At 60.1% G+C, this 26,507-nt stretch overlaps 3 protein-coding genes across 14 annotated transcripts in view; 1 reads left to right on the top strand and 2 right to left on the bottom strand.

The window, feature by feature from the left end:
* Positions 1-12,788, bottom strand: part of CHD5 (chromodomain helicase DNA binding protein 5) — a 33,322-nt gene extending 20,534 nt beyond the window's left edge. For 6 of the 9 annotated variants that reach the window (XM_084495088.1, XM_084495089.1, XM_084495093.1 and 3 more), the window contains exons 1-9: positions 12,679-12,788; positions 10,724-10,854; positions 7,015-7,194; positions 6,337-6,455; positions 5,560-5,798; positions 4,496-4,620; positions 2,625-2,748; positions 727-893; positions 125-343 (exon numbers count right to left, since the gene is read on the bottom strand). In XM_084495088.1, the coding sequence (XP_084351214.1) occupies positions 125-343; positions 727-893; positions 2,625-2,748; positions 4,496-4,620; positions 5,560-5,798; positions 6,337-6,455; positions 7,015-7,194; positions 10,724-10,854; positions 12,679-12,742 (1,368 nt within the window). In that variant the 5' untranslated portion in view covers positions 12,743-12,788. Of the gene's footprint in view, positions 1-124; positions 344-726; positions 894-1,089; positions 1,158-2,624; positions 2,749-4,495; positions 4,621-5,559; positions 5,799-6,336; positions 6,456-7,014; positions 7,195-10,723; positions 10,855-12,678 lie in introns of those variants that run through there. The other 3 variants (XM_084495090.1, XM_084495095.1, XM_084495096.1) reach the window with 3 other exon arrangements.
* A 119-nt stretch (positions 12,789-12,907) lies between these two features.
* Positions 12,908-26,427, bottom strand: RPL22 (ribosomal protein L22). Of its 3 annotated transcripts, XM_084495087.1 has the most exons (7): positions 26,185-26,427; positions 26,009-26,097; positions 25,224-25,393; positions 24,770-24,987; positions 15,201-15,305; positions 14,389-14,513; positions 12,908-13,136 (listed from the first exon to the last, which is right to left on the bottom strand). In XM_084495087.1, exons 1-7 carry the CDS (start codon positions 26,410-26,412, stop codon positions 12,992-12,994), a joined length of 1,080 nt encoding a protein of 359 aa, XP_084351213.1. In that variant the 5' UTR covers positions 26,413-26,427; the 3' UTR covers positions 12,908-12,991. The 3 variants fall into 3 exon arrangements, with proteins under 3 accessions (XP_084351213.1, XP_084351212.1, XP_084351211.1); XM_084495085.1 differs by lacking the exons at positions 12,908-13,136; positions 14,389-14,513; positions 15,201-15,305 and adding an exon at positions 22,925-24,371; XM_084495086.1 differs by lacking the exons at positions 24,770-24,987; positions 25,224-25,393; positions 26,009-26,097; positions 26,185-26,427 and adding an exon at positions 15,657-15,796.
* On the top strand, positions 16,722-22,340 carry RNF207 (ring finger protein 207). Of its 2 annotated transcripts, none has more exons than XM_084495080.1 (17): positions 16,722-16,927; positions 17,091-17,223; positions 17,327-17,471; positions 17,536-17,617; positions 17,689-17,764; positions 17,842-17,967; positions 18,087-18,133; positions 18,322-18,394; positions 18,517-18,585; positions 18,673-18,741; positions 18,843-18,964; positions 20,384-20,573; positions 20,677-20,862; positions 20,940-20,991; positions 21,069-21,186; positions 21,273-21,353; positions 21,632-22,340. In XM_084495080.1, exons 1-17 carry the CDS (start codon positions 16,737-16,739, stop codon positions 21,807-21,809), a joined length of 1,938 nt encoding a protein of 645 aa, XP_084351206.1. In that variant the 5' UTR covers positions 16,722-16,736; the 3' UTR covers positions 21,810-22,340. The 2 variants fall into 2 exon arrangements, with proteins under 2 accessions (XP_084351206.1, XP_084351205.1); XM_084495079.1 differs by having other exon boundaries at positions 17,821-17,967.
* Positions 26,428-26,507: the final 80 nt, after the last annotated feature.

The raw sequence follows: 26,507 nt of genomic DNA, 5'->3' as shown, positions 1-26,507 counted from the left end.
CCAGCAGCAGGGCCCGGGGCAGTGGCACAGCTGCAGGAGGTGGGTGCAAGGGGCTGGAGGGCAGGGCCATGGGGCCAGCAGGAACAGGAGCAGGAACAGGGCGATAAATGCTGGAAACACTCACTGTACAGCGAGGGCAGAGCCATTCACCGTTTGGTATCTCGGGCAGGGGCGGGTTCAGGCAGTGCAGGTGGTAGGATGACGGGCACGTGTCGCAGCACAGCAGCTCCCCTCCATCCTTACAGACACGGCAGAACTCCATGTGGTCATCCTCCTCTTCTTCGCCACCTTCCTCTTCCTCATCCTCATCCTCCTTTGGCTCCCACTGGATCCCCTCCTTCTCCTGGGGAAGAACATCCAACTGCATCAGGTTGCCCAAAGCCCCCTCCAGCCTGGCTCTGGAACCAGGCTCTCGTTGCAGTGCTCTGCTTTGCTTGCAGAGAAATCAAAGCTCTGCAGGGCACACGAGGTGGGGAACGGGACATCCCTGTGCTCAGGTGCTGGAGGTGGTGCAGGGAAGGCTGTGGGCGCCCTGAGCAACCCCCTCCCCAGCAGGCCCCAGCCCTGGCAGCACCGAGCAGGGCTGTGGGAGCAGAGGGAAGATGATGGCGCGTCCCCGAGCTGGGGACAGAGCCCAGAGGCACCCTGAGCAGCACCTCCACGTCTCCCAAGAGATGTTTCGCCACCAGATATGTCCCCCACCCGGGCAGTGGCACTTGCACTCACACAGTGGGGGCAGCTCCACTTGCCCTCGGGGGCCTTCTCCAGCTCGGGGTCCAGGCAGACAAGGTGGTAGGCACGGGGACAGGTGTCGCACAGGATGATCTCCCCTCCCTGCTGGCACACCTCGCAGTAGTCCTGGTGGTCTGTCTCGTATCCATCCCCTTCTTCAGCTACAAGCAAGGGACAGGCGCACAGTCAGCAGGGCAGCAGGACGGCCCGCTCTCCCAGGAGGGAATGGGACAATCGCTCCTCTACGTTAGTTAAGGAAGCAAGGGAAACATTTCGCCTCGGTCCCCTCCTGTTACGTCCCCCTACCTCTCTGTCCCTCAGCACCATAGTTTATCTTTGCACACAGCATCATCTCACCTCTGTCTTTCTCTCCACACTGTATCATCCTTTGGTTCCTTCAGGCTCTCAATGGAGAATGCCAGAACCTGGAGAGGTTGCAAGGGAGGCCAGTCAGAGAAACCTCCACAGATACCAGCACCGTCAACTGCAAATGTACCATGCAACATAACACAGCTGAGGAGGGCTCTCCTCCTGGGCCTCCTCTGCTCTCCCTGGGTGCTCACTAGGTGCAGATGCAGCTCTTCCAACTCCGTGCAAAGGGAAGAGGGAAAGAGGGACGCCTCGCAAGCGCTGCTAAGACTCTTCTCAACTCCCAGCGCTGCCACAGCCTCCGGGCACAGCTCTCCCCCAGCAGGGCAGGGCGAGCAGCCCAGCCAGCCCCTGCCCTCTGCCAGGGCTGCCCAGCCCGCAGCAGGAGCCGTCAGGCTCCAGCACGAGGGCCAGCATCAGCCCGAGCCACTGCTGCGACATGCCAGGAGGGGAAGAGACATCCTTCAGAAGGGAGACACCGAGCCTGCCGGCCAGCACGGCCTCCCTGACCGAGTGCTGGGAGGCCCACACGCTGTGTGGGAGCACAGCCACTCACCTCCTACCTGTCCCCGAGCCCAGAAGCCATCCTTTCATTTCTCAGAAGCAAAAACTTGTCAGTAAAGAAGCCAAAACTCAGTGGCTTGGGGTAGCTTGGTGCAGAGTAACTGCTCCCAACGAGGATGGAGATGACCAGACCAACTCCAGGCCCTCCACAAGTGAAGGAATACGCATACAAACAGCCGCACGGCCACTCAGAGACCCTGCCAGATGCTTTCACCGACGTTCACATGCCTCCATCTTCCTGCATCACTACCACAGCCCTGCTGCCTGCACGCTGCCTGGCCACACCTCTCACACGGCCCAACAAAACCCTCTGACGCCTCCTCGCCCACAGCCACACCAACTCCACTGGGAGCCTGCCACGAGCCATGCTTCTCCAGGGGCTGTCCTGTGAAAAGCACTCCCCCTGAAGCCCCACAAAGGTCCAAAACTCGCTGCCACAGGACAAATCCTGGCAGGCCCAGGTGTGCGAGCAGGGTGGCAGCTGCCCAGGCTGCCCGTGCCATGTCTCAGTGCCCAAAGCACACCCAGGCTCGTGGGGCGGGCAGGGAGCTGGGTGCTGCAACCACTCCTCTCCCCAAGCAGCTCTGGGTCACAGCACGGAGCTGGCAGAAGCGGGGTGAGCCCCAGGTGGCGGCTGGCAGCTGGGGAGAGGGCTGGAGGGAAGCGGTCGATGGTAAGGCCCTGACGCCACGCTGCTCCTCCACCACCACTGCCAGCCCCATGGGGGTGAGCCCGTGCCCCACGGCCGGATGCACTTGTTGCCTCCTCCTCGGTGCAAGCCCACCAGCAGAGGAGCTCGGACACCAAGAAAGCACCTCTCGTCCCACGCACACAAACAAGCACATCCTTTCCCACCGAGTCAGTGTCAGACACTGCTTGGAGCTGCAAAGAGCAGGAAAGCACCATCTGAAGAGGGAAATCCAAACAGAACAGGAACAGAGTACAAAGGAATGGCCTACTCCTCTTTTTCTTTCTCCTCCTCTTCCCTCTCTTCCCCAGGCCAGCCGAGCACTCAGAGCGCACTGAGGAGCTGTTGATGCTGGCACTGTCAAAGTCGGATTCCTCCCGTTCTTCCTCTTCACTCTGCAGAGGGGAAAACCAAACCACACACAGTCCAAGCACTGGCATGCAAGGAGCTATCTCCAGAGAGCACTGCTCTGTATCAGAACAAAGCACCAAAGACCCGCATAAAACAGCACGGCACCACCGGCCAGCAGCTGAGTTCCACGGGTACCCCCAAGTGAAGTGCTGCGTGGTTTCTGCATGAACTGACTAGCTACAGCATCATGGAGAGTGGCAGGGTTATTGCACTCCTGGCACTGACAGGCAGGGTTCATAAGAATGTGTCACAAGGCATTAGAAAGCAGGTAAATCTCCTCTATCGGATCGATGGCCCGGCCAGGCAATCAATCAGCCCAGATCTGGACTACAGCTAGAGCTGGAGGACAATTATTCTGCACTGCTCAGCGTTGCACACAGGCAGCTAGCCCAGTTCAGCAGCACCGTCAAAGTGCAATCACTGAGCAAATCTCAGAGCACACATAAAACACCTAAATCAGAGTGCCAAGCTCATGCTGTGCTTGTCTGACACGAGGTGGGCTCTGGGTGGCCCCTGCAGTCTGCCACCCCTGCTAGCACAGAGATGTCACATTGTGCAGCTGCCCAGGCACTTCGGGAAAGGCACAGCAGCTCCTAAGCATCAGGCACCAGCCAGCTGCAAGACCCCTCTGCTCTGACAGCGTTGTCTTGGGTGCAGGCGAGTGTACGGACACCCAAACAGAGGTGCATGGAGGGGACAACATCCTACCCCTACTCCTGTGCAGCCAAGGGTCCTCTCCTCGTTCCAGCTTTTTAACCTGTTTGTGTGCACATAGGCATTTATGTTTCACATTCCTCATAAAATGAAAGGAGTTAAAAACACCAAGTATTCTGCGGCCTTAAAACATAACGCGTCTGAATTCTTATTCGGGAGAGCAGATTTACATGTACAAATCCCCAATTTGTGTGCTGTTCATCGTGTGCTTAGCACTCCTGGCTGCAGGAGCAAGCGAAAGCTCCTCCCGAGCCTCAGAAATGCAAATGCACAGACCACAGAGTGCACCCAGACATGGAATGGATTTTTCTGTGATGTGTGGCTGAAAAATGCATCAGCACATGAATGCCCCAGATTGCCTCTTTCACTTCAACTTGTGATACACAAAGTTATTTACAAACAGGTCGTGTTATGTAAACCAGAGCTAGAGAATCAGGGAATTCAAATACAAGTGAACTAATAGGATTTTGAGCAATATTATCAAGACCTACAGGAGTTCCATCCCTATTCAATAGATATTTGGGATACGTACTCTCTAAAAAGCTCTGCATACACCTGATATCCATACGCTGACAGGAGTGCTGCACGCAGACTGCAGCAGAGCCCTGCTGCCGTGCACTTACTGGGATGCTCTGGTACCCCCGGGTCATGCTGCGGAGCCCCAGATGCCAGGAGGCAAGCTATGGCAACATAATTAAAGCGTTTGATAATTCTCTTTGACATCCAGTTCAGCTGGAGTGCAAGCCCTGAAGAATTCCTTTGCAAATGAAATCTGAAATGATGGCATTACCGACCTCATCACTGAAACTAAACGTGATTATATGGTTTTAGCAGAAAACATGCCCAGACGTGACATCTTTACGAACACAAGCCTGGACATAGCTCTCTGTCAAGGGATGAACAAACAAGTGCTGAACAGAGACGGCATGGAAGAGGGGCATGAGCAAGGCTGGAATGTTTCTTTCCAGCAGCCTTGTTCCCAAAGCCCTGTCCAGAAAAAAGGGAGCACACACTTACAGAGGAGCCCTTTTTCCTTTTGCTGGGGATTCCTCCAAACCGGAATTTCAAGCCTGCCATCTTTTTCCCCTTCCCCTTTTTCTTCCCATCTTTGGAGCCCTTGATTTTCTTCCGCACACCTGGACCTGGAGAAATGAAAGACTTGTTTGGCACTCTTCAAACAGCTGTCCCCAGAAACAGCTCCCACCCCAATCCCAGAATTTACATGAATTATGAGAAAGTACTGGGGACCCCAGGGAGCAGGGAAGTGGCCAGCACTGTCCCAGGAGTCCTTTGGGGGCAAAAGGCTGCAAGCCCATACCCAATGCTTGGGAAAAATCAGAGGGACAGCCTGTCATGGGAGGAACGCATCTACCCTGCAATGCAGGAGAGGGACTGCAGCCTGGGGACCACCACGGGGCTGAGTATTCCCAGAAAGCGTTAGAGGTCTGCAAAACAGGGAGAAAAGAGGCCTCTCTGCCAAGACAGCTGAAGAGACACAGCCTGCAGGAACACTGCACTGAGGACGAAGCGCAAGGAGGCTGCTGCAAGCTGCACTCCTGGTCAGCTGCCAGCTCCAAGCTACTTGTTGAAAACCCCTCGAGGCATCAGGCATTGATGCCTGCATAACTGAAACAGCACCGTTCCTGAAGAGAAACATGGTGCAAACAAAGGGATAGCTCTCCTTTTCTCACCGCTGCCCAGCTGCTACAACAAGTCACACCGCTCTTTCCAAACAGTGGGGAAGAAGCTTGTCAGAAACAGGAAAACACTTTCAGCCCTTTTAATACAAATATGCCTATTTCCATAGCGGCAATTGCAGATTTCTGTTTGGCTCACTCCTCGCCAGTGTGCCTTGAAGACAGTTGCCTTCTACCCCAATGCCAGGAGATTAAACCCTTCATTTATGCCCATATCAGAGACAAAGCACCCAGCTCAACTGCCAAGCAGTGCACGTTCATGTGGCCAGACCATGCCCGACCTGCCGACACGCTCAGCAGCTAGCTCTGCGTGCCCAGCACGGGGACAGCACACCACGGGTAAGAGCAGCAACTCCACTCAGCCCAGCCATGCTTGGCACCTACCCTTGCCCTCCTTGGTTTTAGCCTTCCTGATGACAGCGGGCAAGGCAGACTGCTGAGGGCTGGCAGCCAGCGGTGGAGCAACAGTGACGGTCTCCACTGCTGCAGCGACGGCTGCCGCGGCTGCAGCCGCTGAGCTGCCCTTGAAGGGGTTGTTGGCGCTGAACTCTCGCCACTTGGCCCCAAGCACAGTCATCATCTTGGACATGGGGATCTTGGGGTTCTTCTTGGCGATCAGAGGCCTGCAGGGTGGGGCAGAGGGAAAACCACAGGTTAATAGAAATGAATGTTTGCTCCCGCTCGCCACGTGCTGCAGGAAGGTTCTTCCTCCCTTAGAATCCATTGGTGGCACATGACTCGTGGCTGCAGGTTGCTGTGGACCACTGGTACTTGCTCCACTGGAAAGGCAGCAGAAACCAGAACTTTCTTAAAGAGGAAATATATAACGGAGCACACTTAAATGTCCCAGAAATACCTGTTGTGTTTGAACAGCTCATAGTACAAGTAAAAATTTCTATTGTTATTCACTTATTCCACTGCAACTTTTCAAATAAACAAACAAAAAAAATACCAAATTTTGGAGAGAGTGCAAGGAGTGAAACACTTCAGCAGTTTCTCCTGTAATTACAATGCAGTCCTGAAGACCATTTCTAGTCTTGGAGGGAGAAGCAGCGAGGAGCTTGTGATGCAAAATTTACTTCACAACTTCACCCTCTTAGCTGGGCCGTGTCCAAATCTCAACTGCTACCCAAGACCCCATCCAGCCCTACAGTGTAATACCTGAGAAACTGGCTGAAAGCCTTGTAATTAGTCAGAGTATGGTAATCTTCTTCTGAGAAAATGTAATCTACATCATCGAGGCCCCATTCTTCCATCAGCTGGGCTGAGCTCTTGGGCTCCTGTAGATTTACAAAGAGACATAATTAATGTAAATGACTGTGGCTTTGTAGATGAGCAGTGCAAGTCTATGTCTGTCGTATCCTCCATGTCAAATGCTCTTCCTAGTCAGCGACACACAGGGATTTGTTTCTGTAATTTTTTTTTTAAGCATGCACAAATGCTTAATAAATTAATGCTTCAGAGAATTCCAAGAAGCAAATTAATGTGGCACCATCCAAATGCTCCTCGTTCCATGCAATACAAATGCAAAGCCTTAGCAGGTTTCATGTCTCCAAGAAACATTAATTTCTCCCTGTACCCAATATAAATAAAGGCAATACAACCTTTCATCTGCCAGTAAAAATGCCAGGCTGTGCTTGAGAGCCCTTGATGAGAGTCCATCACGGGCTGGGTTGCTGCTGGAATTGCATATGCTCCATGGTTTAAAAACCAAAAAACTACCTCAAACAACATCAGCACTGTTATGGCTGCACATTTAGATAACTGTAGTTTTCCACTGTTTTCCTTGTTTCTGCTTTAAGTTAATTAGCTGGCTCAGGATAAACAACCCCTTGGTACCTTCAGGCCTCCGTCATCATTGTCATCGTCCTCTTCATCCTTCTTTTTCCGTTTTGTTTTTTTCTCTTTCTTTTCCTTCAGTTTTTTCTTTTTCTTTTTGTTGGGGGAATAATCGCTTCCTTCACTCTCGGATTTCTCCTCAATCTCCTCTTCGTTGTCTGATATTTCATCATTGCTCCCCTAAAACAGAAAGGACAGTGGAGAGAATGCCATGCCTGCCCTCCCTCAGCCGCAGCCACGCAAATGGGTGCTCTGCCTCCGTACTCTAAAGCTCTCCTCTGAGAGCACCCAGGGGCTGTGATAGCACAGCGTTCAGGTACCCTTCTGATGTGTGGTGGTGAAAAAAAGGAAGCCAGGACGCGGCAAGTCAAGTAAATGAATGCACACATTAAAAACAGCCGCATAGTGAACCAAGGAGCAACTCCACCAAAAGATCCTCAGCGTTCACACAGGGAATACTCAGGGAACTTTTCTGATTGCTGTAACTCAGGGTAGCACGCGACGTTCTGTCTCATGTTTGCTTATGGTATTACACGAGTACAGCGACGTTTTTCTACCACAGTGTTAACAGCTAAGAAACTAAAGGAAAGGAAATCATCCCTTAGCTCACGTGCAAGTCTTTGAGCTCACTGGACGATGTTGAGCCAGGCAATAGAGACAGGCAGCCACATGAAACCTCCCGTCTTAGCCACGCACAGCCTTAGCAGCGAGACGAAGCACGTCAGAGGCCTGTGCCCCGCGGGATGGCTGACAGACACAGCCAGGCCCCACCAGGTGTGGCAGAGCCAGACTGTGGGGACTGGGATTTGGGCTCCATTTTGGGACAGCGACCTGCCGCACAGCCCCGACAGCACCCCCCTCACCACCCCAACCAACGCCGCTGCCCACCTGCCTCACGGCGCCCGGCGGCAGGGCCCTCTCCTGCCTCGGGGAGCAGCTCCATGGGGAGCCTCCCCACCAGGCAGCCCCCGGCCCCATCGCCCCGGCCATCACCCCACGGGCCCGGCCGCTCTGCCCGAGCCGTGCCTGGCTCCAGAGGCCGAGCCCGGCTCCAGGCCCACGCTGGCACCTCATGGCTCGCCCGGCACTGCAGCCACGCAGGCGGCTGATTGTTTAAATATACACCATCGACTGCTCCTGCTGCAGGTTCAGCTTGGCTCGGCGGCCATCGCTGGTCCTCCTTGCTTTGGAAAAAAAAAAAAGAGCTTTTCCTTTAGCAGTGTTATAAACAGTTATAATTTAGCACTGAATAATTGGTTGCCATGGGAACTGCTGCAGCACAGGTTGAGATTCCCTCTCCCCGCTTTCTTGTCTGACAAGGACCTTCATCTACATATGCTGAGGTTCAGGCTGCAGCCTGGTTATTTTATGCAGATCTTTCTGGTTTGCAGCATCAATTCCAGCAGCGGAGCTCCAGCGAGCACCGCCACAGATGCCTGAACGCGTTACAACGAGCCCACGCCTGCAAACCCCCATAAAGGTGCAACGTGGCACCACGCCTGCCACACACACTAATGACAAAAACACGGGAACCCGGGGTGGCAGCCAGTCGTGGCTTCAGCACCGGCATCGTGTCACAGGTTTACACCTCATTGCCACCTCCCTCTTCCTTTAACAGGGGGAAAGAACCTCCTCCTACCCCACAAAACTTCAGAGAAGGTGTTTAGGAGGAGAAAGCCCAGCCCAGGGGTCCCTTTCCTTTCACCTCCTCACCCCAAAATGCAGCCTGGGTGCTGGTAAGAAATCCAGCTCACTGTTACAGGCACAGCACTGGCTCCTCGCTGGCTCTGAGGGAAGACAGAAAAACCTCCAGCAGGCAGAACCCAGCCTGATTAACACTGCCCATACATGGCATTAATTAAAAAAGAAAACGCTCCCGACATTCATCCCATTATCTCCTCCCCACCCCCGGTGAGGAAGCAGGCAGACCCGGCACAAGCTGCACATGTTGCTGCCATGGCCTCGGGCAGGCTGACGCTAACAGAGAACTGCCAGAAATGAAAATACCACAGGTTTGTGTTTTATTTTTCCCCAACCGAAAAGCAGCACAGGAAAAATGTGTCCCATGACGAAGAACGCACAGGAAGCAAGGCGGCCTGAGCCAGCTTTGTGTGGTATCTGCAGAAGGAGATCAGCATCTCCATGGCCACGACAGAGGGGAAAAAGCTTCCCCCGGGCTCTGACTTCTGCTCAAAGCCTGCCAGGCAATACAGTGCAGGAACAAGTCACTTATTTTTTTAAATACACACCTCGCTCCTGTCACCAGCAAGAGCACTTTAATATGCAACTTCAGCCAGCCAGTCTGTTCTCACAGGACCCACAGGGAGTGGCAGCGATGACTGGAAGAGAACAGCATCACCGGTCCCCTGTGAGGCCACATGAAGGGGCACAGCCTGCCCTCCTGAGAGCTCGCAGGAGCTGCAGGGACAGTGACGGCCCTGCCCGGGGCGTGATGGCCACCCAGCCATCAAAAGGGACATGAGGGAGAGCCCCAGGTTAGAAGCGGGTGAGGGGAAGGATCATTCAGGCAATGTGAGACCCAAAACATGATGCCTTGTCTTTGCTTTCGCACAAAAGGCCCCAAAATCCTTCCACACGCTAAACCCTGAGAAGCCTCTACCCGGTCTTCTTGCAGAATGCCCTGGTCCATCACCTGCAGAAACCTCCGGCCCTGCACTGGCCACGCGCCCAACATGTTGGTTTGCCCAGACAAGGCATGGGCACAGCTCGTGGCAGCAGGACTTACCGACTGCAGGGAGGTGCTGCATTGCAGCAGGACGACGAGCAGGAGATGGGGGTGTCACCACCACACGCCACAACATCAGCACCACAGCCCCAGAGGGAGCCTGGGCACCCTGGTGCAAGGGAGGAAGGGCAGAGTGCCAGCACTGCCGTGGCCACGTGGCATACGGCAAAACCCCAGAGCACCACCACAAGACCTGTTTTCCAGCGTAACACCTGCCTGCACGCTTCCTGGTGGCTCTACCTCTGCCATCTCAGCGTCGAGAACCCCAGGAGGCAGCATCCTCATCCTCGCAGCTCTCCTCGTCTGATCAGCTCACCACCCAGCGTGTGACGGGCGGGACATGGGAGTGAGCACAGGCAGATCCAGATTACGTGCACGCAGCTGGCACAACGAAGGACTGTCAGTAATATTTACTGCACGTGTTTCCAGCATGAAAGGAAACACTCCAAAAGGAACAGATTCTCAAAATGCCAGCAACCAGAAAGAGGAACACTTAAGAGCGCAGATGGATGCCCTCTCCTCATCTTCCATCACGTCACTGCCGTATCAGTGCCGTGTTTGATGGCACAGCCTGTATTCCTGGCACAGCTCAGCAGGGTACAGACACGCTGGGGAAGTGCTAAAACACAGCAGTCCTGCAAGTGGTCAGCGGGAGAGAAGAGGAGCCACCTGGCACAGCAGGAACATGAACCTCTCGGACTGGGAGCTGTCCCAGCACTTTGCCACCTTTGGTTACTATTTCCTGAACATCGTAAGTTTCCCTACCATTCATTTCTTTCTTTGGACAAAACAATAAAAAAATCTCCACCTTTCCAGGAACAAAAACGTACAGCTAAGCTGAGGCAGCAAGCACCACAAGGGAGCATCAGATCTGGACAAGAACTGCTCAAGCCCTGACCCTCGGTCATCTCCCACAAGCCTAGCAGGAACCCGCCAGCCTCATTTCTGAGCATGCAGCGTTACCTCTTTCTTCCTCCTCTTGATTTTGGCAGCCTTGCTGTCTTTCAGCTTCTTGGATTTCTTTTTTTTCTGCACAGCAACTTGCTCTTCTGGGAAAAACTCATCCAGCCCTTCCAGGACCCCATCATCTTCTTCTGAGGACAAAAGGGACAACTTACTGGGATGGCTGTCAGGGGCACACAGGACGCAGCACTCGGGCTCGTTCTCCCTGGGCACTCAGCAGCCACTCCAGCGCTGCCCCTTCAAGAAGAGCCTCGACAGACTCCTGCCCAGGAGCACCACCGCTTCTCATTTCCCATCGCCCATGCACATTCTTACACGAACGGGAACCAGCACTTCTAATCATCTGCATTTTGCTCTCTGCTGACACAGGCGCATCAGGATGCTAATGGGCTGCCTGCTCTTATTGATTTGGATGTAGGTAATTAGGAAGCATTAGGCTTTTATCTTTTACCCTTTAGATTTCCCAGCAGAGCCCATTAAAATCGATCCAACCACGGCAAACGAGGAAGCAGCAGGCCTGGCGTGGAAGATGGGTGCCAGGGCTGGCAGGAGGCAGCTCCTCCACGGCTCCGTGCCGGGGAAGCACCACGCGTGCTCGAGCTCCCACTCACCTGCCTGCCTTCCTCACCATCATCACCTCCCCAGTGAGTCCTGGCTCCTCGTGGAACCTATGCATTTCTTTACGATCCACTCCAGTATTTTTCCCTTCTTTATTTTCTCACCTTACACAGCAATAGCACCCCAGACTCATCAGCCAGGACAGGATCCTCGTCCGGCTCAAACCACCAGCTCTGGTCCAGCCAAGGCACGCTCCCGAGGATGCCCTCAGGTGTGGGGGGAGCTGGGCAGCACCCAGAGCCCACCCCACTGCCCCCCAGACCTCCTGCGGGCACAGCACAGCCCCCGGCCTGCTGGAGGGGGGTCTGGGAGAGCCCCCAGCACAGCTGGGCTCAGCAAGACACCGAGCAGATTTTAGGGGTGCGGGGGGCACGTGAGGAAGGACAAAAACACTGAGCAGACCCAGGCCTCCTGCAAGTGCTGCTCCAAATAAAACCAGCACAACTTTGGGGTCTGCAGGCTGGAGACACAGCCTCGTGCTCCAGCCGGCGCCAGAAGCACCCTGATGCTGGGCTGCTTAGTGTCAGACGGGGTTACAAAAAAATTTGCTCCAAGGAACATGGAGAAAACCTGATTTTGCACCTCCTGGCCTCCCTGCCTGGTCCTCCAGACACCATCTTGCACAGCCCGGCACTCCCAGCACCAGCACCACGGGGGATGGACCCCGGCTGCCCCCCGGGGAGATGCAGGGCTCCTCGCTGCCAGGCCCCAAAATTCACAGCTTTGGGGATGGCAGGCGGGCAGCACGCTGCTCCGGGGGCACCCACAGCTGGCTTGGGGCTTGTGGGGGCAGCGGAGGGGATGGGGCTGGGGGGGGAGATGGGGCTGGGGGATGGAGGGGAGACAGGGACTGAGAAGGGGAGATGGGGCTGAGGGGAGGGGATGGGGTTTTGGGATGGAGGGTTGAGATTGGGGCTGAAGGATGGAGAGGGGATGGGGCTGAAGGATGGAGGGGAGACAGGGACTGAGAGGGGGGGAAACAGGGGTTGAAGGGGAGGAAATGGGGGCTGAGAGGGGGAGATGGGGGCTGTGGATCCACGTCCCGGACCATACCAGGGGTCCCACCGCACCCTACAGGTCCAGCCACCCTCGGTGTCAGGGTGCTCAGTCCCGACAGCCAGCTGTGTCCCGACAGCCAGCTCCATCCCGACAGCCAGCCAGCTCCGCTCCCCCCATTACCGAGTCCGGTGGCCACTGCCCCCGTCCCCGTCCCCCCCATTTCCCCCCTATTCCTCCCCCACCCCACCCGGTGCCGCCCCCCACCCCCCCCCCACCGGGGCACCGTGCCCAGCCTCGCCCCCTCGCCCTCCCCAACCCCCCGGGGGCTCGCCCCGTACCCGAGACATCCTCGTCGTTGTCCGCCTCCTCCGGCAGCCCCTCGCCCGCCGCCGGCCCCCGCATGCCGGCAGCGGCCGGGAGAGCCCCGGGAGCGGCCCCTCCGCGCCAAGATGGCGCCCGCGCCCCGCCCCGAGCCCGCCCCCCCCCAAAGGCAGCACCGAGAGGGTTTTTTTTGTGGTTTTTTTTTGTGTTTTTTTTTTTGTGTGTGTTTTTTTTTCTCTCTCTCTCTTTTTTTTTTTTTCCCCCACGATTTATTCAAGGAAAAAAAAAAAAAAAAATTATAATAAAATGTACAAAACGCTCCCCCCGGGGTTAGTCCTCCTCCTCCTCCTCCTCCTCGTCCTGGTTGATCTGGAAGTAGCGCAGCTCGTAGCTCTCCTTGCTGTTGGCCACCACGCGCAGCCAGTCGCGCAGGTTGTTCTTCTTCAGGTACTTCTTGGTCAGGTACTTCAGGTACCTGCGGGGACACACACACGCCACGGGGCACACCTGGGGTCTCCCCGGCACCTCTGCGCCCCCCCCCACCCCGGGCCGGTTGCCATCAGACCCCTCTGTGTCCCCACCAGCCATAAATCCCACGGGAAGGAGGCTCCCCTAAAGCACAAAGGGCTCTCAGTACACCAAGAGCAATCCCAGCCACGCTGGGCAGCAGCACAATGCCGGGTGCCTCCCCCAAGCAGGAGCCCCCCTGCCCCGCAGGGCTGGGAGCTGCCTCTCCCCTCTTCACTCTCCCAGACAGGGGTGGCCACCACGCACCAGGCACAAGGGGCCACCTGGGTGTCTGTTCCTGCAGGGAAAAGCAGCAGCTCAAGAAGCAGAGCACCTCCGTGCACACAGGCACCATCCATCCCCTGCTCCCTGCATGTTTCTCAGCAGCTCCTGGGATGCCTCGGGCACCCCACAGGCACAGAAGCCGCTCGGGTGCCGCACCGAAGCTCTTAGAGCAGGACAAGGCAGCAGCACAGCACTGTCCTTACACACGGCTCTCTTTCCACTGTTTCAGACCTCCAGCTGTCTCGCTTGCGACCTCCACCACAGCAAATATTGAGTTTATCAAAGCCAAATAAAGGGCAGAAGTGTCAGGCAGTCCCAAGAACTAGAGGGACGCCCAGCAGGACGAGGGGAAGGACGCAGCAGTGGAACGGCTTGGCTGTGCATCAACCCCCGAGCTCCCCGCTTGGCTTGGCAGTTGTGCATCCTGCACGGCCAGCCTCCTGAGCAGGCGTTTCAACCCCGTATCCGCCTTAAAAATCATCCAGAAGCAGTCACTGTGCCTAACTTCACACAGCACTTAGAGTCAGCAGGCCTCGGTGCACCTTACGCACCAGGACAGCTCTTGGTTACTTCAGGTGTTTCCTCACGCCCTCCTGTTTTACAGAAGGGGGTTGGATCTTGCGGCCCTGGCAACTGGCACTAACGACACCACCCTTAGAAACTCTCATGCACTGAGCACTGCAACCTGAGGGAAACAAAGCGCCTCCTCGTGACACACACCCACAGCAGGGCACGGGGAAAGCTCAAGCAGGGGAGCTCAACTCAGTCACGAGCAAAGGACCTGAAGCCATCGTTAACCAAAAGCCAAATAAAGAGCAGAGACTGCCCAGCACAACGCTCACAACGCCCTCCTGCCGGGACTTCACCAGGCTCAGAGCCAGCAGCCTCCCAGCAGCACAGCAGGGAGGCCTCGCGGGACACCCCCGTGTCCTCACCTCTTTGAGAAGGGAACCTCTGAAGTAACAGTGATCTTGCTCTTGCTCCTCTCGATAGTCACTACGCCCCCGCCCAGGTTACCGGCCTTCCCGTTCACCTTGATCCTCTCCTGCAGGAACTGCTCCTGAAAGAGGGGAAAGAGAGGGCTCAGGCAGGGCCGTCCGCAGCGTGTTTGCGTTCAGCATTCCGACATTTGGGTTAGAACTGGGAAGAGACAAAATCACCATATGTCAACAGAAAGCAAGGCAGAGCCCGTTTCCTGCGGGCTGGGAGGCTTTGATCCTCCTCACAGCCAACCCCACCAGCTCACGTGGGCCCATTCACACCTTGACAAAAGCGATTTCCCCAGGTCTGGCTGAACTGGACAATTCAACTTCCTACTCTGAACTGTTAGTGCCCATGAAGCAAGATGCTTTCCGATTTCTCCTGGACTCGATGATCTTTGCAGGTCCCTTCCAACAGGGTTATTTTAATTCTCACTCTCAAAGGACATCTTTGCCACAAGCTCTTGTCTCAAATCCTCAAATCTGTGCTCATGCCTGAACACAGCTTGAGGCAGTCTGACCAAAGCACTCATCAGACGCTGCTGAATGTTATCAACACCTCACAGAAAGCCGACCCCTCGGGGAACGCTTCATGAATACCACTCAACAGACAAAAAGCCGCGCACACTTCAGGTGCGAATCGTTTAAACAATAAACCTCGGAGGGCCCCCACGCAGCCTCCGTTTGCCCTTGGGGTGTTTGCTGGGGGTGCCAACCGCCCGGGAGGCGCTTCCTGCGGGGGGGGGGGGGGGGGGCCGGGCACTCACGAAGTTGGCGGCGTCCATGATGCCGTCCTCCACCGGGTGCGTGCAGTCCAGCGTGAACTTCAGCACCTGCTTCTTTTTTTTGCCACCTTTCGCTGCCGGCTTCTTCTGCAGCACGGAGAAAGAGAGAGAGAGAAAGAAAGAAAGAGCACAGCGTCAGGGAGAGCGGGCGGACAAAGGGGGGGGCGGCCGGGACCTGGAACGGGGCCCGGGAACGGGACCGGGCCCGCGTCAGGGACCGGGAGCGGCTGAGGCGGGGGGGGGGGGGGGCCGGGCCCCGTGAGGCAGCGGGGGAGGGGGCCGGGCCCCGGCGCCACGGGGAGGCCTCGGCCGAGCCCGCACCGGGCACCAGGCGCGGCCCCGGGGGGCACCGGGCCCGAGCGTGGCGGTGCCGGTGTCGGAGGAGCGGGGCCCGGCGGGGGGGGCGGCGGCGACCGGGGGGGGCCCGGCGGAGCTCACCACGGGCGCCATGGCGGCTCCAGCGAGGGGCAGAAAGGGAGCGCCGCGCCGCGCGCATGCGCGGAAGGGCCCTCGGGCGGGCAGAGCGCATGCGCCGCCCGCGGCACCGCCTGCGCCCACGCCGCCGCCGGGCCGCGCGCAACGGGCGGGGAGGGGGCGCGCAGGGCGCAGGGAGCCCCGCGGAGCGCCGAGAGCATCGATGGGGGCCGCGCCGCGCTGCTATGGGGCGGGGCTAAGGGGTGGGGGCGGGGCTAGGGGAGGGGGGCGGGGCCTGGTTCCCGCCGGCGCGCCCCTTTCCCCGCGCGGCGTGCGTGGTGCGGGTGGAGGTGGGAACAAACGGCAACGGGATGGGGGCGAGGTGGGGAGGGAAGGGTACGGGGACACCGCCCCGGGGAACGCCCCGCCACAACGGGGAAACAGTGCGGGGACAGCGCACCGAGGGGACACCCACCGCGGGGACACCGCGTCACTGGGGACACCCCATCATTGAGAACACCCCAGCATGGGGACACCTTGTCCTGGGGGACACCCCACCATGGGGACACCCCGTCACTGGGGACACCCCACCATGGGGACACCCTGTAACTGGGGACACCTCACCATGGGGACACCCTGTCACTGGGGACACCCCACCGCGGGGACACCCTGTCCTGGGGGACACCACCACGGAGGACACCCCATCACTGGGGACACCCCATTATAGGGGACACCCTATCCCGGGGGACACCTCGCCACGGGGGACACCCCGTCTCGGGGGACACCTCCCCATGGGGACACCCAATCCTGGAGGACACCTCCACGGGGGACACCCCATTACGGGGGACATCCATCCCGGGGGGCACCCCACCAGCGCGGTGCTGGGGGGCTCCCACCCCGACACAGCCCCGCTCGTGGAGCGCAGCCCCCCGGGAGGCCCCTTCCCGGGCACGCCCGGTGCCGGCCCCCCCTCCGCAGGCAGCTCTCTCCCTAAAAATAGCCATCCCGGCCCGGGGCCGCGCCTCCCGGGCAGCGCTGGGGCCGGGCGGCGGGGCCGGGGGCCGGGAGCCGGGGGCCGGGGTCGCCCCGTTGGGAGCCCCGCGGATGGCCGGGGGCATCTTCTCCCCTCTGGGGAGCTGCTCGGAGCTGGAGAAGGGCGCCTGGCACCCGCTGGTGTGCCTGCTGTGCCACGAGCCCTTCCAGCACCCCTGCCTGCTCGACTGCTACCACAATTTCTGTGCCAGCTGCCTGCGCGGCCGCGCCGCCGACGGCCGCCTGCGCTGCCCCCTCTGCGGGTAAGGCGCGGGGACGCGGACACGCGTGGGCACCCCCCCGGACCGGGACCCCGGGGCTGCAGCCCTGGCCCTGCACGGTGCCCCCCCGGGCCCTGCGAAAGGGCTGGGGCCGAGCCCCGTCCCCATCCCCGTCCCCATCCCCGTCCCCGTCCCCGTCCCGCAGGCACCCCTCGGTGGTGAGGGGGGGCACGGGGCTGCCCCCCGTGGACCGGCTCCTGCAGTTCCTCGTGGACAGCTCGGCCGACGGCGAGGAGGACGTGCAGTGCGCCAACTGCGACCGGCGCTGTGCCAAGGCGGTGAGGGCGAGCGGGTGGGCAGGGGGCTGGCACCCCGTGGGACCCCCGGCTGTGCCCCCCCCCCACTCCTCACCACCACCACCGCCACGCTGTGCCCACGCAGGATCTGGATGCCATGTGCTTCTGCAACACCTGCAGCCAGCCCCTCTGCGCCCCGTGCCGCGAGGAGACGCACCGCGCCAAGGTCTTCGCCCGCCACGAGATCGTTTCCCTCTCCAAGCGCACCAAGGACATCCACAAGAAGTGCCGTGAGTACTGCCCGCACCGCGCCGCGCCGCGCCACCGCGGGCGTGACACCTCCATCCCCCGCAGCGCTGCACGAGGAGCCCTACATCATGTTCTCCACCGAGAAGAAGTCCATGCTCTGCATCAACTGCTTCAGGGACATGCAGGGGTGAGCGTCCCCGCGCCCTCCTGTCCCTGCGTCCCCCTACCCCGGCCGTGCCCTCACGCCCACCCCCGCAGGGAGAGCCGGGCGCACTGCATCGACATCGAGACGGCGTACGTGCAGGGCTGCGAGAAGCTGGACCAGGCGGTGCTGGTAGGTGGGCGCGGGGGGCGCGGGGCCGAGGCACGGAGGCGGCAGCAGCGCCGCAGCCACCGCGCCACCCCGGGCAGGCGGTGAAGGAGCTGCAGACGTCCACGCGCGAGGCCATCGTCCTCCTCAAGGCCATGATCGAGGAGGTGCGCAACAGTGCCAGCCAGGAGGAGACGGCCATCAATGCCCTCTTCAGTGGCATGCAGGTGGGGGGCCCGGCGGGGCAGCGCATCCCTCCCTGCACCCATGGGTGCCCACCAACCCCTTGGCACAGTGCTGAGGTGTGGCGGAGCCGTGGGACGTGTGGCATCTTTGCCATTTGCAGGAGCAGCTCTCTGAGAGAAAGAAGGCGCTCCTGAAAGCCGTGCAGAGGTGAGGGGCCACGGCTGCACCTCTGCGCACCTGGGGGTCTTGGGGAACCCGCTGGCACGGGTCCTCCCAAGCCGGCATGGTGGGAGCTGCTGGCACCCACGGGTGCTCGTGTGGGTGCCTCCTTCCTGGGGTGCCCCGGGGCCAGGCAGCTCACCCAGAGCTGGTGCCCTTCGCCTGCTCTGCTGCAGCCAGCACGAGGAGAAGGAGAAGGCGTTCAGGGAGCAGCTCGCCCACCTCGCCTCCCTGCTGCCCACCCTGCAGGTAGGGCCCGTGCCAGGCAGGGACATCACGCGCCTGCCAACCCCCGGCTCTGGGAAACGGCCTTCCCAGAAGCCGGGCAGGGGCCCCGGGGAGGTGGCAGCAGTGACACCCCCTGCGCACAGGTCCACCTGGTGATCTGCTCGGCCTTCCTGAGCTCCGCCAACAAAGCCGAGTTCCTGGATCTGGGCTACGTGAGTAGCACCGGCACCGTGGGGCAGCCGGGGCACCCTGACGTGGTGCCGGGCACCCCTGAGCCCTGCCTCGCCGCTGCCTTTCAGCAACTGATGGAGAGGCTGCAGAGGATCGTGAAGCTGCCCCACCGCCTGCGGCCGGCACAGACCAGCAAGGTAGAGCCCGCGGCTGCGCCTCTGCCCGCCGTCCCCACGGGCAGCCCCGGACACGGGCTCTGCCCTGCCCCAGCCCCACCTGCCCCCGTCTCGCCCCGCAGATCAACACCGAGTACCGGGCAGAGTTTGCCCGCTGCCTGGAGCCCCTGCTGATGCTCACCCCTCGCCGCTCCGTGGTGGGCAGCGCCGGCGGCATCGGGCCTGGCATCGCCGGCACCAACATGTGAGGTGCTGGGGTGCCCCCGGGAGGGGCAGGCGGGCGGGTGGGCAGCGAGCAACCCCAGAGGCTGCTGCGATGAGAACAGCTGAGGGGGGCTACGAGCAGGGGGGGTAGAGCCCTGCTGGTTTCACCCTGCACCGGCACCCCCAGTGCAGCCCCCAGCCCATTCCTGCCCCAGCACGTGCCCAGCTCCGCATCCTGCTTGCCCCCCAACCATGCACCCCCCTGCATCTCGCCGTGCACCGCACCACGCGTCCCGTCTGCATCCCACCAGGCCGCCCAGCACGTGCCCCCTGCCATGCCAAACTTGCCCCCCCCTTGCTGCCCTTGAGCCTGTCACCTTGGAGGTGGCCCGGGGACAGCACTGAGCACAGCTGTGCTGACGAGCGACAGGCACGGGGGCTTCAAGTGACAATTCTGGGAAGCGGGGCGGGCGGGCAGGGCTGGCAGCGGGCACCCCGGCGAGCCTGCACCCTGCTCCCCAGCGCAGCCCCAGCCCCCGGAGGCACCGAGGGCGCTGCTGTGCCCCGGGCGGTGCCGTGCCAACGCTCACCGCACACCCCGCTCTGCCACGGCCCCGCAGCCTCTTGGCCCGCCACTATTTTTATCAGAATTTCAGAGAAGTGCCCGGCAGTTCCTCGCCCGGGATATATTTAGTGCCCATTGATGTCACAGCGGCGCGGGCCCTGCCAGGCGCTGCCGGCTGCTCGCCCCGCAGAGAGGACAAACGGGCGCTGCCGCCCCATGGGGACCGCTCCTCGCGCCCCGCCGGGCTGCGTGGCTGGGGGCAGCTGAGCACCGGGGGCTGTGGGGCCGCACGGTGGGGTCTGCACAGCAGGTAGGGTCGCGGGGCCGCACAGTGGGGCAGCTGAGCCTGGGGAGGTGGTGGCAGCAGGTAGGGGCGCGGGACCGGGGGAGAAACGGGCAGGGGGGCAGAGGCTGCGAGCTCCTGGGGCTCTGCCCTGCAGGTTCCAGCCCTGTTCCCATCACCTGAGCAGCTGCTGGCCCCGGAGCTGAGCCAGCCTCAGGTGGGGCAGGTCCTTCCCTGTAGGAACCTGGCTGTGCCAAGCCCAGCTCCTGCCTCCTTCGTGCCAGGGCTGAGCTGGTGGAGCTGTGCGCACCGGGCTGAGCGGGGCAGCGAGCACCAGCTCAGGGCTCAATGTGAAAACCTGGATGTTGGGGCAGTGCTTCCAGCTAACCCTGAGCGCAGGGAAGCATTTGGGGAGCTTTGGTGGCTCCTTTCTGATGGCTGACACATCCCCAGCCCCAAGCACCATGATCCGGGGGTTTGGGGCAGCTCCGGGGAGCTCCGGCTGTGGGGGGCTGATTGCAGAGCCAGGGGTGGCAGGGCTGAGCCGGTGTCACCCCCGAGGCCCTCCCCCTGCCACCGCCTGCCCCGCAGCGCCGTCGCCCTCCTCGCAGGATCCCCGTCGGCCAGTCCTCCAAGACCCTCATGGTGCCCGGCTGCCCCCCCAGCGGCGATAAGATGTCCACGGGCTCCATGGTGCGGAAGCCGACGCTGCACCGCTACATCAGCACCAAGGTGCTGCTGGCCGAGGGCCGCGAGACGCCCTTCGCCGAGCACTGCCGCAACTACGAGAACACCTACCGGGTAGGGGGACGGGATGGGACGGGGTGGGGGGCACGGGGCTGCCCCCTCCCTCGCTGCCCATCGCTGCTGCCCCTTGTTCTGCCCCCCCCCCCGCCCCGCGCAGATGCTGCAGACGGAGATCCAGGGCCTGAAGGACCAGGTGCAGGAGCTGCACCGCGACCTGACCAAGCACCACTCGCTGATCCGGACGGAGATCATGAGCGAGATCCTGCAGAAGTCGCTGCAGATGGACGTGCAGATCGCGGCGCACTACTCCTCGGTGGAGATGATGCGCAGCGTCTTCGAGGAGGTGAGGCCCGACGGGGGCTCCCCCACCCCGGGGTGCCGCCCGCCCGCACCACCACCAGCTCCCACTCCCTGCTGCAGGTCTGGGAGGAGACGTACCAGAGGGTGGCGAACGAGCAGGAGATCTACGAAGGTACGGCCACTGCCCGCCCCGCAGCCTGCGCCCCCTGCCCGGGGAACCGTGGCCACAGCCCCGCTCTCGCCCCCCAGCCCAGCTCCACGACCTGCTGCAGCTGCGGCAGGAGAACAGCTGCCTGACCACCATCACCAAGCAGATCGCGCCCTACGTCCGCTCCATCGCCAAGGTGAAGGAGCGGCTGGAGCCCAGGTGAGCAGCGCGGGTGCTTTTGGGGCCGGGGGCACGGCCCCCACAGCCCTCCCCGCGTGCCGCACCCAGCCCCGGTCCCGCCGCAGGCTGCAGGAGCCCCGGGAGCCCAAGGATGAGCACACGCAGACGCTGCTCAGGATCGAGGACAGCAGCGAGGCAGCACAAAGGTAGGCGAGGTGAGGGCTGTGGTCTCTGTGCAGCCCCCTGGGCACGCCGTGCCCTTCCCCACAGCAGCCCACGTCCCAGCTGCAGGGCGGCTTTGGCACCGTCAGCAGTGCCCCGTGCCTCTCTTGAGCCTCCCAACCACAAGGGAGGGATGAGAAGCACTTTCAGGAGCCCTTGCGTGCCCTCCAAGCAGTATTTAGAGGTGCCTCTAAAGGGCTCAGAAGGGATTAGAGCTTGGGAAAGAGCAGCTTAACCCAGCGGGCACGGCCGCCTGCCCTAGGGACGGCTCGCCCGGCAGCAAGGAGAGCAGGGAGCGGGGCCTGGGGAGCCGAGGGGGCGGCCACACGCCCACCCTCGCCCCCGAGGACCTGCTCCTGAAGAACGAGGAGCGCTGCCGAAGCAAGCAGAAAAGTGGGACCGAGGGCACTGCTCTGGAAGACACCACAGCTTCGAGCTGAACGCCGAGAGCCAAATGCTCCGCGCTCGCCGCCGGCAACGTGTTGGGCAAGGAGCATGCACACGGTAACAGGCAGGCTGTTTGTGGGAGATCTGCTCTTCGGAGATACAGACTTGTACCAAAACCACCTGGGTTCAACTTATTGTAGTCCTCGCGTTAGCAGTGGTTGTGGTTTTCCTTGAGGTACGTTCAGACACGTGGCTTTCACCCAGCTTTCCTTCCCCGGCTTTAGTGGTGAACGCAGCACAGGCACCGCACTGTTCATACCTGGGAATTGGCACTGGAGGGCTTCAAACCCAGGCCGTGGGGGGGTTTCCTGCTCCCCAGCAAGCAACGGAGCTGCATCAGCACCAGAGCACCACGGAGCTCATACACACGGTGCACACGATAGCCCTGGGACGCCCCGGTCACAGCGCTGGGCAGCTGCGGGTCCTCGCTGCACCAAACCAGGTCCCCAGCACGTCTTCCCCTGCCTGAGGTCCTACAGCTTGTACAGCACTTCCACTATTAAAGAGAGCAATGTGAGAGTAAAGCTTTCTGTTGTTAATGCCCATCAAACCCAAGTGAGAATAATTTCTGTTCCCAAGTCCACTTGTGCAAGTTCACACACAAAAAACAGTTTTAAAAAAAAATAACTCGTTGAGACTCTTGTTTGAGGTGTGTTGGCAGTAACAGCCAAGGCTGACGTTTCCGTGGGAAGGGCACCTCTACTGCGAAGAGAGGTCTGAACACGAGCTCACAAATAACTACACAGAGAAATCAGCACTACCTGGTTGTTATATTTGCATGTTTGTTCTTTTCCTCCAAGCTAAAAACATAGTGAAAGACAACTTATCAGTGAATGCTTTAAGCCGATATTCAGTGCAGAAAGTGCTCTGTAATATAAAGCATGACCTGGAGAAGAAAGGATTCCACATAGGTTAAGCAAGTAGAGCCTACGAATTTGCCCCTATTTCTCTGGCTCCACAAATTACCCAAAGTCATGATCGTACTTCACTGTAACACTGAAGTGTACTGAAAACCCTTTGGGAGGTATAAAATTAAGAATTCCAGCTTTGATGTAGTCGCCATCACCTGAAGAGATCCCAAATGACAACCAGACAGAAGTTGGCAACATTTTTTTTTTCCTTTTTTTTTTTTTTTTTTTAATAAAAAAATCACAAAAGCAATTTCCACCAGTGCCCTCTTTCCTGAGCTGAATCACAGTATCTTCAAGGAATACTGCAAGCCCGAAGCGTGTGCTGACAAGCAACTCATTTCCATTCCAGCAAGGAAGAATTATGTAAAACCCAGGAAAACGGTGAACCTCTTTGGTATATAACAACAGAATAAATTATACCACAAAGCCTGAATAGGAACCATTTCCAAAATGGTAAATGTTTAAAATAGCATTATTAGCTAGCCAAACCTTTTGTTTAGAGAATTGCCCTAGAAGCTTCTCCTGCTCTCACCGACATCCCAGATTCACCCCAACACCAGGCAAGGATCTGAAGCGCTAAAAGCTCTTTGCAAGCTCGCCAGCCGCAGTCCTTCTCCTGCCTCCCCAACCCCAAGCCCTGGGATCTCTGCGGGACAGAGCTGGCCAGCGAAGACGCCTGGCAGGGCAGGAAGCAGCGTGATTTGGAAGCGGGTCTCAGAAGAGCGTGGACAGAACAGAGAGGGGAAAGCAGCAGCCGGGCGGTGGCTCCTGAAGGCAGGGCAGTAACCAGGGACCCCAGACCCAGCTCTTCTGCTGCATGGCTTGGAGGGGCCGGCAATCTGCAGGTGCCAGGAGCTCCCTGTTAACGCAGCGGCCGGGGGAAACCTGATTTGCAGCGCGCTGACAGCTTTCCAGCCGGCTGATGTCCCGCAGTCCCGAGCGTCTGACGAGCCCAAAGCGAGGCCTGCTCCCGCAAGCTGTCCAAGCACCAGCCCGGGGCTTGCAGGAGCAGGCCTCCAGAGATTAAAGCTGTGCCGTCTGGCTTCTAAGGTCAGAAAGCTTTAAAAGACAGCTACGCCATAGGAACAGCATTCCCACCAGCACGGTTCCAGCGCAGGGGTGGAAGGGCAGAGCTCATTCTCCAGAAGAACCAGTCCGAGTGAGTTTCAGTACGATTCAGCTGCTTTAGGCGGGAGGATCATTTCTCGGGAGGATTGCTATAGGCTAAGTTATCCAGAGGATCCCTGAATGTGCGACGAAGGACTCTTATCTCGAGGAGGATGAACGTGCTTCTGATCTCCTAGTTACCTGGAAGGCCGCCAGGCCCTGCAGCCCTCAGCGAGCTTCTAGTGGACGGCCAGGAAATGGGAACAGGCTGCTCGGCGCCAGCACTATGCATAGTTCCTCGACCTACAGCGCCCAGAGCTGGAGGTTTTCTCAACCAGTCCAGTTTTGCCAGCGTTACAGTTCCACTTTGACTCCTTTAATAAAAGGGAGACCCGACGGCACCTTCCTTTTGTATTCCAGGTACTCCTCCCCAAAAAAGTGGATGAGCGTGATCTCCTCTTCCTCTATCCGCTCCCTGAAGAACCGCCAGGACGCCAGCGTGTAGCCCACCACGCAGATGGGATTGCAGAGCAACACCTGCCAACAGACACGAGATGTTAACACCCCGGCAGCTCCGGCAGATCCCCGGCTCCCCCAGGGATTACGCTGCCCCCGGTACTGAGGCCAGCTTTCGCAGTCAAAAGAAATTGCAGGTGTAAGGTCTAAAAGCTCTGCAACAAAACGAGAAATCCCCAGAACTTGGGGAGAATTGTGTTCTGCAGGGGAATTAGTGCTTGGAAGGAAGCAGGCTGCAGGCACCTCCCCTGCCACCCCGGCTGGGAGCAGAGCACCAGTTCTGGGCTCACACCCACAGGCGGGTGGGAAGCAGACTGGGGCCCCCACAGCTGACAGCCCGAGGTTTCTACTGCATATAGGGCAGCGTGAAGAAATAGGCAGGTTATGAGGGGAAAGCAGCTGAGGATGAGGTACGATACCTGTGTTCCAATACTCCAGTAAAACCATCCCACGTAGGACGGGTGCCGGAACCACCCGTACACCCCGCTCGTCACCAAAGTGTGCGTGTCCGACTTCTCGTTCTGAACGATGTGGTTGAAGTTGGAGCCGGCTGTGAGCATGGCAGCTTTCCTCAGGCAGTCCCCAAAGATCACCATCAGTAACCCTACGGTACTCAGCCAGGTGATCTGCTTCATTTCTGCAAGCGAAGCAGCAGCGGTCAGCACAGCACCAAGGAGGTGACCGCGCTGCAGGCAGGGGCAAGTGGGGGCCTCCATGACGCCCCCATGGGCTGTCATGGGGGGAAGGAGGACGCCTCCCCTCACCAAAAAAACAGGAATTTGTAGAACTGTGACAGCTTTTACCGGCGCCATTCATTTCTGAGCCCAAAGAACGCACCCGTGGGTGGCTCAGCTCCCCCCCAGCCAAGCTGACCTGGCACGAGGAGCTTCTCGAGGGTGAACTCGACCCAGGAGGAGAGCGCGGCCAGGTTGTACTCGAAGCTGTGGTTGAGCAGGAAGGAGTCGAGCGAGAGGCTGCGCGGGTTGTTGATGGCGGTCACCAGGTACTCCGAGTAGTGGAACAGCGACAGCGAGCACATGTACCTGCGGGGCGGGCAGGGCAGCGCCGGCACCCGCACCGGGCTGGCCGCACCGCACGCGGTCCCGGAGGGCCCCGCTGCACCCTGACCGCCCGGTACCTGCCCCGGTACCCGCTGCAGGGCCCGACCCCGACCCGGTAACTGCCCAGTGCCTGCCCCAGGGCCCATCCCAGTGCTGTTTTGCCCCGTCCCGGTGCCATCCCAGTACCCACCTCGGTGCCCGTTCCTGGTGTCCAGTCCTGGTCCCAGTGCCTGTCCAGTGCCCACCCCCGTGCCTGTTCCCAGTGCCATCCCACCCTGTCCCAGTGCCCACCCCAGTGCTCGTTCCCAGTGTCCACCATCCTATCCCATCCCGGTGCCCGGTCCCAGTGCCTGCTCCCGGTGCCCATCCCAGTGCCGTCCCACTCGGGTCCCACCCCGGTGCCCGTTCCAGGTTCCCATTCCCGGTGCCTGCTCCCAGTTCCCATTACCATTCCCAGTTCCTGTTCCTGGTGCCTGCTCCCGGTGCCCCTTCCTGGTTCCCATCTCCGGTGCCGTCCCAGCCCGGTTCCCGTTCCCGGTGCCATCCCAGTTCCCGTTCCCAGTTCCCATCCCCTTTCCCGTCCCGTTCCCCCCTTACCACCCGAAGTGCCTCCACGCGGATCTCCCCGCGCTCAGCAGCAGCCCGCAGCCGAAGGCGAACCCCAGGAAGCCGGCACGGACGGCGATCTGCGGGCAGAGCGCAGGGAGGGCGCTGCCCCCGGGGCTCCCCCCTCACCCCCTTCACCCCCTTCCCCGCCGCCCCCCGCCGCCCACCTTGTAGAGCGGCCGCGGGTAGAGCAGCAGCAGCGCCCCGTTAACGGCCGCCACGTGCAGGGCGAGCGCCAGGCGGCCCCGCAGGCCGGGCGAGGCGAGCAGGGCGGGCGGGGAGCCCAGAGCCAGCGGCAGCGCCGCCACCGAGGCGCCCAGCAGGAAGGCGGCCAGGCTGGAGCGCGCCTCACGGCACAGCCGGCCCCGCCGCCACCGCCCCGCCGCCGCCGCCATCTTGGCGGCACCCCCCGCCCCGCCCCGCGTCGCCCTAGCAACGGCGCCACCGCCTCTCGCGAGACTTCCCCCCCCCCCCGCCTCCGCTCCTGCTG

The sequence above is a fragment of the Aythya ferina genome, assembly GCF_964211825.1.
Source record: "Aythya ferina genome assembly, chromosome: 21".
NCBI classification, from domain to species: Eukaryota; Metazoa; Chordata; class Aves; order Anseriformes; family Anatidae; genus Aythya; species Aythya ferina.
This window is presented reverse-complemented; position numbering and strand designations above follow the sequence as displayed.

Excerpts from the sequence above, each read along its gene's own strand:
- RNF207 (XM_084495079.1), top strand. The coding sequence starts at position 16,737 with ATGGCCGGGGGCATCTTCTCCCCTCTGGGGAGCTGCTCGGAGCTGGAG. Across the intron at positions 17,472-17,535 it reads GGACATCCACAAGAAGTGCC|CGCTGCACGAGGAGCCCTAC; the intron begins GTGAGTACTGCC and ends CATCCCCCGCAG. Across the intron at positions 18,742-18,842 it reads GGCCGGCACAGACCAGCAAG|ATCAACACCGAGTACCGGGC; the intron begins GTAGAGCCCGCG and ends CTCGCCCCGCAG.
- RPL22 (XM_084495087.1), bottom strand. The coding sequence starts at position 26,412 with ATGGCGGCGGCGGCGGGGCGGTGGCGGCGGGGCCGGCTGTGCCGTGAG. Across the intron at positions 26,098-26,184 it reads ACCCGCGGCCGCTCTACAAG|ATCGCCGTCCGTGCCGGCTT; the intron begins GTGGGCGGCGGG and ends CTCTGCCCGCAG. Across the intron at positions 13,137-14,388 it reads GAGGTTCCCTTCTCAAAGAG|GTACCTGAAGTACCTGACCA; the intron begins GTGAGGACACGG and ends GTGTCCCCGCAG.